This window comes from Ctenocephalides felis, unplaced genomic scaffold, assembly GCF_003426905.1.
Source record: "Ctenocephalides felis isolate EL2017-DRISC unplaced genomic scaffold, ASM342690v1 CF-g0.4_SCAFFOLD_01886, whole genome shotgun sequence".
Taxonomy (NCBI): domain Eukaryota; kingdom Metazoa; phylum Arthropoda; class Insecta; order Siphonaptera; family Pulicidae; genus Ctenocephalides; species Ctenocephalides felis.
The window spans coordinates 128786133-128795291 of record NW_020538040.1 but is presented as its reverse complement, the minus strand read 5'-3'; the positions used below and the strand labels follow the sequence as shown (position 1 = coordinate 128795291).

Below are 9159 nucleotides of genomic sequence, written 5' to 3'. Positions count from 1 at the left end.
AAAGACTGTACAATTTTGAAAAAAAGAGGAAATACATTCTAATAGATGCTTCCTTAACAAACCCCAACCGGGGTTGGAAAGAAAAAATAGGCTCGAAGGCACTTTTACTTTATAATTTTGATTTGTACCGATCAAGATATGTGTTATTTTTCAAGTATTAAGCCTACTTGATTTTATAAAAGCATGATAAAATCAATATAGGACCTAATAATATCTCACAATCAGAAAACTCGTATGACACTTTACCGGATATTTATTTCTACTTTCTATTGAGTTTTCAGCGTACCAAGTTCTTCTAAGAAATTATTTATTTATTTATTTCATATATTTAAAAATGGCTTAACTAGCTGTTGTAAGTGGATTCTGTCTTAAGGCAATAAGGCATCGTGCCTTAAGGCAAATTGCTGGAACTTCCCGTACCAAAAATTATTATTTTTTAAAAACGATTGACATTTTTAAAACAAATTTACTTCAAAAAAATAAGATTTTTGGAGAAACTATAAATTAAACAAAAATTATTTTTTTTGAAAAAAAAATTTTTTCAAAAAAAAATCTATTTGTTTTTTTTTTTTTTAATTTTTTTTTGGAAAAAATAATGTTTTCTTTATTTTGGCATATTTTTGAAGATCTTTTTTCAAAGCAATCGTACTGCTTTAACTGTATAAAGACAAATGTCAAAGCGCGTAAGCGCCGCGTCGCCGTCTAACGAATAAATATTGGTACGGAACCCATAGGAATGCAAACAAAATTTATACTTATTGTTAAAATCTCTATAAAATATCTGATAATTTGATGTGCATATGTCTAATGATCATTTTGACCGCCAAATGGCATTTTTTTACTTTTTTTGTTAGATCTCCGAAACCGCTAGACCGCCTTTATGAAAATTTGATCAATTCTTCATCTTGTCAATACAAGTCAAATGTTTTTTGAATTATTAAAATCGGACGCTCCGTTCTCTTAAAAAAACTGAGTTACCGTTTTCGGCACTTTTTGCCCCGTATCTTTAGAACGGCTGGACCTGCCTTCGCCAAAAAACTAATCAGCACGTCTCCTTATCTAATCAGCACGTCTCCTTATCAATACGAATCGAATGTTTTTTGAATTATTAAAATCGGTTGATCCGTGTTTCCGAAATCGTCGACGAAAATTTGTATCCGCACATACATACACACACATACATACATACACACACACACACACTTACACACACACACACACAACACACACATACATCCATTTTTTCTAAGGTATGCCAAAATGTTAAGGAACCTCTGAAACGTAAAGATATATAAAAATTTTCATTTTCGATTTTTGCGATTACTATAACTTACCCTACGGGAAGTTAAAAATACAATTATTATACATATAATATGGATATATAACAATACATAGTATAATACATATTGCACTTAAAAACACAAAATTGTATAATACACAATGTAACAATATTATTAAATTAAAAAAATAGGATAAAATAATAAAAGATATTTGAAAAGAAATAAAAAGTTTAACTTGAGCAGATAGAGATTATTTGATTAAGTTAGGTGTTCTGAATATCAATGTCATTAATAATTAAGCTAAAATTAGAGGACGTTAGTAGGATAGGCGAATTTAAGAGAGAATTAGATTTAGGAGTAGAATAATTGAAAAATAATTGTGAACGCAAAGATAACCTAGGAACATTAAACGATAGTTGGTTAAGAATCAGAGGACAGTAAGTATTATAACGTTAATGAATTATATAATTGTGTATAATATTGCAGAATGCATAAAGACAAACAGTTTTTAAATAACAGCTGATATAAGAAATAAATGATAAATGCATAAGTGAGTTATTTGTTAATAAATAAACAATTGATTAAAAACTTATTTACAATTTTCTGATAATTACAGTTGTTGAAAAGGGTTGTCTCTATTTTTACATGTACCTAGTGTTAGAACTGTCGAAATAAAGTAAGGATACCAAGTATGAAAAAAGTATCGATGCTAAAAAAGTATTGAATATTTTAAGAAATACATTTTAAGAATCATATTATAATACAAAAATGAATTGTAATGCTAGTATTCGATATGTACTCGTATTCTATTATGCAGATAAAATTTCAAAGCGCATTTTATATAAAATTTTCTATAGTTTTTGTTTATTTTTATAGTTATTAAATGATATTTCAAGAATATTTTAAAATCTGTTGTTTTAGGAAAATAGTTTTTGGCCATATAATATAGTTTTCTTCAAAGACGATATACCGATTATAGTAGACTTTGAACTTTTCGAAACTATTTTTGTAGTACGATTTGTACTCTGCCACAAAATTCGAATATCATCCCATCATTTGGCAAAAATTTGTTCATAGCGAGCATCCTTTTGAGATCTGAGAGCAGGATGTAGTCGCTGGGGAACAGATTTAGAAAATATAGCGAATGATTAAGCAATTCGAAGTCGAATTCATGTTTTTTTGCCACTGTTTTCACGGATTTATGACTTGGTGCGTTGTCCTGATGGAGCAGCACTGATTTTCTTTTTTAAATAGGACCATTTTTTCAATTACAATTTTTTAATGCTACATTAACGTTATTTAATAATTACTGTTGATGGTCTAGTTTTTTCAAGATTATTGATAAAGATCATTACTTGCAAATCCCATAAAACTGAAGCCATAACCTTGCCTGCTGATTGTTTGCATTTTTTCTCCCCATCGTGCCTAGTACATTCGGATGACTGTCTATTCGACTGCGGAGTGAAGTGGTGAAGCCTGGTCACATCCATGGTTACATATTAATGCAAAAGCTCAATTTTATTTCGACTAAACAAACAAATGTGACACATTTATTCTCTAAGAAAAGTCTTATTCCATGAGGACATAACATAAAAAACGTGATTCAATTAATGCAAGTTCATATAGGGTTTAGCGTTCGACTTACGCATGACATGACGGGAGTGGATCGCGACTCGCGACATCTGCGCCTCTAGCGTCGTAGTGCTCAACTTCACGTTGGCGTTTTCGTTGCATTTGTACGGATTTACACCCGTGTCGCGCCTAAAGAAATTTTTACGCCCATATCGCGCCTAAAGAAGTTTTACTTCAAAAAATATAAAAATAGAATTAAGAGACACAGAACTATCCGACCACAAAATGCTATCAATATATGTACAAAATACACCAAAAATAAAACCCAAAATGCACAAAAAACCAGATACAGCATAAGACTAGAAGGACTAGAAAACACAATAGCTTGTAAATTAAACTCTAAAACAGTTAACACACTAGAGGACTTAATTTCAATTATACAAGAAGCAGCAAATGAAAATAAAATCAAAGAAACACTGAGAGCAAGAGAAAATACTTGGATAACAGAAGAAATTACAAAACTAATAAAATATAGAAACAAATTTTACATTGATATGAAGAAATGCAATCCGAATGAAGTAAACAAGTATAATATAATAAAAATAAAATATAATAATATAAAAAAAGATATAAAAAATATGATCTACAAAGCAAAAAGACAGTACTATCTAGAAGAAACACAAAAATGTGAAAATGATCCTCGGAAAATCTGGGAGCTAATAAACAAATCATTAAGGGGGGAAAATAATAAAAATGAATATAAAGACAGTATTAAAAAAATTAAACATCAAGATAAAAACATATTTCTTACGGAAAAGGAAAACATTGCGGAGTATCTCAATAAGCATTTTGCTGAAATAGGAACAAAACAACAAGAAAAACTAGATCAATGCAACTACATATCATCAATATCTAGACCTGAAAACAAAAAACAAAATTTTGAATTAACAAATGAAAAAGAAATAATAAAAATTGTGGAAAACCTGAAAAACAACGCTGCACCTGGAGAAGATAAATAACAGCAAGAATTATGAAAAAAATAATTTATCAAATAGCTCCTCTACTCACTTTTTTAATCAATAACTGCATAAAAAGGGGTACTTTTCCTTCGTGCCTCAAAACAGCCACAATAAAACCAATTTTTAAAACAGGAAACAAAACAGATCCGAATAATTACAGACCAATTACAATAACTAATACATTCTCCAAAATATATGAAAAAATAATTAAAGAAAGACTACTAAATTTACTCATTCAAAAATAGATAAACATCAATATGGTTTCCTCCCTTCATCAAATACTCAAGGTGCCCTAATAGATTTGACTAATACCATCAGTCAGCACCTTGAGGAAAATATGCATACAGCTGCAATTTTTATTGACTTACAAAAAGCTTTTGACACTGTGGATCATGGCATATTGCTCAATAAATTAATAGATTTGGGTGTAGTAGGTTTGTATTACAGCATAATTAAAGATTTTCTCGTGGAAAGGGTGGTAAAGACAAAGGTGGGAAATTTTACAAGTGGGGGACGTAGCATAACTTGTAGAGTCCCACAAGGTTCTGTTTTAGGACCTTTATTATATCTGCTATATACCAACAACCTAAAAGATGTAAAATTAAAGGGCAGATACATACTATATGCAGACGATACTGCCATAGTATATGCAGATAAGGACAAAAAAAGGCTCGAAGATACAATAAACACGGACATGAAAACATACACCGACTGGCTAATTGAAAATAAACTAAGAATTAACATCAATAAAACAAAATACATATATTTCAAACATAAAAAAAATACCGAGAACACTAAACTAAATATTAAAGTAAATAATAGAGAAATAGAAGAAGTGGAAAGCATAAAATACTTAGGACTGATAATAAATGAAAAATTGACATGGACAGAACATATAAACAAAATAAAAAGAAAAATAGGAACATTAACAGGGGCATTGAAAAGGATCCACTCTTTCGGCAAAAAAAATAAAATACTAATTCTTAAAACGCAAATATTACTTATAATTTTATATGGAATAACAACATGGAGCCAAACAACTAAAGCTAACTTAAATGACATACACAGAATAATGAATAAAGCCACCAAAATAGCATACAATTTTCCACATCTAACACCCACCAAATACTTACAAAGAGAAACAAATAATCTTTCACTAAATAACATAATTAAAATAGAGAAATGCAAACTAATACACAAAATGAAATTTAACCGAATTAAAACAAGCGCAACAATAAACACAAATCAAGATATACATGAACACTACACTAGACAACACAACAATTTTCACATTGAACACAATAGAAAGAAGAATTTCAGAGAAAATGTCATATGGAGTGCCAGCAAAATATATAACGAATTGCCAAACAATATTAAGATGACCAAAGATGACGATAAATTTAAAAGAAAAATAAAAAAACACTATAAGGAAATTGAAGACAAAGAAGACTGAAGAGTGATATAAAAAGATATTTTTAGTTATATATAGATATTATATTAATGAAATAGATTATTATAGTCAAATGAAATGTATATATTATATGAAAACTGTTTTCATAATCTCTCATACCAGGCAACTCTGCCTGACTGAGATATGAAAATAATGTATATATATAAGTTCTAATATACTTTAAACAAATATTTTCAACTTTGCAATTCAGTTTATATAATTCTTATAAATAATAGACAATGTTACAGTATTTATTTACTCGAACATTTTGTTACGGTAAGGGAATTTCCAGCAATTTGCCTTAAGGCACGATGCCATACATACCACTAGTTTTATTTCAAATTTTGCGCCAAAAATCGAGAAAGAGGGTGAAGTGATATGGAAGTGATTATTCTAGGCTGGTACTACTGGAACTGCAAAATGTCAAATGTCAAATGCTAGTGGTCACTTTATAAGCATCATCAATGTTTGATAGAGTTTTCCTCATAATATTTTGGTGATTACTGTGAGAATTCTGCAATGCACATATTTAAAACAGTGCAAATGGCTATTGAAAATCCTGTTTACGTGATTATGTTTACTCAGCGATTAATCTGTCGTGAAATGTATACAGTCGATACATTGCGGCATAAAGTAAAAATAAATCGTTTCACTCAATAAACTTTCTTGTTATATTTATACAACTGGAGTAATTTCTGGTAATACATTACATAGAATGTAAGATTTAATCTAAATACTGACATCGTATTTTTAGATTGATGACTTTTATTTGAACTCATATCATTGTGTTAATAACACTATCGCATTTTTTATAAGTTATGAAAATTTTGCTTTAGTGATATTTAAATTTTAACTTATAACAATGTCACAAAAACATTAAGAATAGACTAAATATTATATCTGTGTGCTATGGCTCATTCAAATATCCTATTATTTTACATATAACTCATTTTCTCACATTAGTTAATTTATATTAGGAATATTTATTTCGATTGTTTTCATTGATGACACCTCTACCAAATAATTATTGATATTACATATGTTAAAAGTATACAAAGCTAAACTAATTCGTATGGAAATCAATATCATTTTATATATTGTTTTTTACACTAAATTTACAATATGTTTTTATTTTGTTCAATGTAATTTTAGATCAGTCATGTCTGCTGATAAAGACAGGAAACGTGGCAATAGGGCACAAGGCTGGGAAGAGGCTGGTGAAGAATTTTATCGTGAAAGTTATGCAGGAGAATTTGATATATTACCCAAAGATCCCAGTCGTTTGACAACATTTCTTCCATCAAAAAAGAACAGATCTCGTAAGATCAATACTCAATATTTATAATGCAGTTATTTTATGGTTATCATACTCGAATAATTTAATATATGTAATTTATTTATTTTAGTTGCAAATAGACATAATGCATCTGGATCTACTTATCAAAGACATGGTTCAATCATTAGTGGTACCAAAAGATTTAAGGAATCCACGACCATTACTAGAAATGATGTACAGGTTGCTATGCTTCCGGACTTATCAGAAAATCTGACCGATGAAGAAAGGACATGGGAACAAATACAAGAAATCAAAACAATGCCTATATCAATGACACAAAAAAAGGAGCTGAGAACACAACTACAAAGTGCAGAGAAACTTCGTCTGCAAGGATTTGATCAAATTAGATGGCAGCAGAGAAAGCTATGGCAATTATTTGGTACAAAATTAAAATCAATGTCTTCTAAATTAGAACTATGGAAGTCTTCTATCAAAAGACTTGAAGGTAACTTTGGTACAGGGATTGCTGCCTATTTTGTGTTCATAAAATGGGTGATGTTTTTGAACCTAACGATTTTTTCTATAATGTTTTTTATGGTCATTTTGCCAAATGTTCTCTTGGAAGAAAAGGTGATTCAAAAATGTGATTACATGGAAGGAAATTTTACAGATAGTTGCTATGAAAATAATGTGAATATTTCATTGTTGTATACGCCAGTTTTAGATTTCATTCAAGGCAGTGGGGCAATTGAAAGAACTTTAATGTTCTATGGTGGTTATAATTATAATGATCAAATTAATAGTAGTACATTTGGAGAAATATATTTTAGTTATGATTTATCCTTAGCTTATATCATATCTGCTTTTGTAGCCTATATTGTATCGCTCATTGCAATTATGAGGTCTGCTACTTCAGGATTTAAAGAAAGATTAGAGAGATGTGAAGGACAGTTTTATCAGTATTGTAATATAATTTTTGTTGGCTGGGATTTCTGTATCCATAATAAAAAATCTGCAGCTATTAAACACAAAGCCATCTACAATGAAATGCATGTGTGTTTACAAAATGAATATTTTAATGGAGAGACAGATAAAAAGTGTAAGCTTATAATTATAAGATTGATCGCTAATTTTTTTGTTATAATATTATTGCTAGGGACATGTGTAACAGTGCACTTTGTGTCTGACTATTCTTACGATGTTCTAAATATGGAACAACTTTACTATGATACTGCAGATGATGCAAAAACGTTTTTTATTCAATTTTTGCCGTCATTCACTATTGTTTTCTTGAATATGTTCATACCTTTAATTTTCAACATAATAGTTAAGTTTGAACATTATTCTCCCATAGCTGTTATCCGCTTTACCTTACTTAGGTCAATAGTTTTAAGATTGCTATGTCTTGCCATACTTTTAAGTAGATTATATTTTCTTTTCTGTAGAGGAACCTCATTTTGTTGGGAAACATATGTCGGTCAGCAATTTTACAGATTATTTATAACAGATTTTACATTTCATATTATAGTAACATTCTTTATAAATTTACCTCGAAGTCTTCTAGTCAAAAGCGTGGATAATAACTTTACGCAATTTATTGGTGCACAAAATTTTGAATTGTCAAAACATGTTTTGGATATAATTTATGCTCAGACTTTATGCTGGCTGGGTTTATTTTACTCTCCTTTTTTACCTGCAATTGCAGTTTGTTATTGTTTTTTTATGTTTTACATAAAAAAATTTGCATGTTTTATTAATTCGAAACCTTCATATGTTATCTATCGTGCATCAAAGTCTAAGTCACTCTTTATGTTAGTTATTTTATTTAATTTTTTTGTAGCAATTATTCCGGTTGTATTAGCTTTAACTGAAATAGCCCCTTCTGAAAGTTGTGGCCCATTTCGAGGATTGTCATCTGCATGGCAAACTATTAAATTATCATTTATGGTTGTGCCTGAGAAGCTAAAAGATGTAATCATATTCTTCTCTACTATTAGTTTTACTATACCTGCTTTTGTAGCTTTGCTTTTGGTAGTTGGCTATTATAATATAGTTTACTCCATTAATAAACATATGGTGTTAGTGTTAAAGAAGCAGCTAGTATTGGAAGGTCATGATAAGCAGTTCCTATTAGATCGTTTAAGTTCATTTATAAAGCAACAACAAGAATACCAAAAAGATTTATCATAATTTATTTATTTAATTATAGTTTCATAGTTTTTTCTAGTCACAAATTAAATTTAATTTAATATAAAAAATTTTACTCATGTTATTAGTTTGTCACTTTATCACATAATTAAATGAACTTACATATATTCTTAGGAGATTTATACATATTACCTATGGAGTAGGATATTAGGACCAGATTTTTTGGAGAAATGAAATCTAAATGGAACAATTATTATTTTTACTGTGGTCCCAGAAATTATATTCTTGGTTACGGTTTCAAAGTTTAAATGAACAAAATTAATGAAAATTAATCAATAACCGAATAATGGTCACGGTTTAATCAAAGCTGTAGACTGTACTTAAACACTTATAATTTTCAAACTACACAAGATA

General features: G+C 29.2%; 1 protein-coding gene across 1 annotated transcript; it reads left to right on the top strand.

Moving 5' to 3' along the window:
* Positions 1–5789: 5789 nt before the first annotated feature.
* On the top strand, positions 5790–8851 carry LOC113377190 (transmembrane channel-like protein 7). The gene is made up of 3 exons (XM_026617416.1): positions 5790–6019; positions 6474–6640; positions 6728–8851. Exons 2-3 carry the CDS (start codon positions 6481–6483, stop codon positions 8785–8787), a joined length of 2220 nt encoding a protein of 739 aa, XP_026473201.1. The 5' UTR covers positions 5790–6019; positions 6474–6480; the 3' UTR covers positions 8788–8851.
* The last annotated feature ends 308 nt before the right edge of the window (positions 8852–9159 follow it).

What these genes read in the sequence shown, in the direction of transcription:
- LOC113377190 (XM_026617416.1), top strand. Translation starts at nt 6,481, where the DNA reads ATGTCTGCTGATAAAGACAGGAAACGTGGCAATAGGGCACAAGGCTGG. An exon ending in ATCAAAAAAGAACAGATCTC is followed by an intron (nt 6,641 to 6,727) that starts GTAAGATCAATA and finishes TATTTATTTTAG; the next exon opens with TTGCAAATAGACATAATGCA.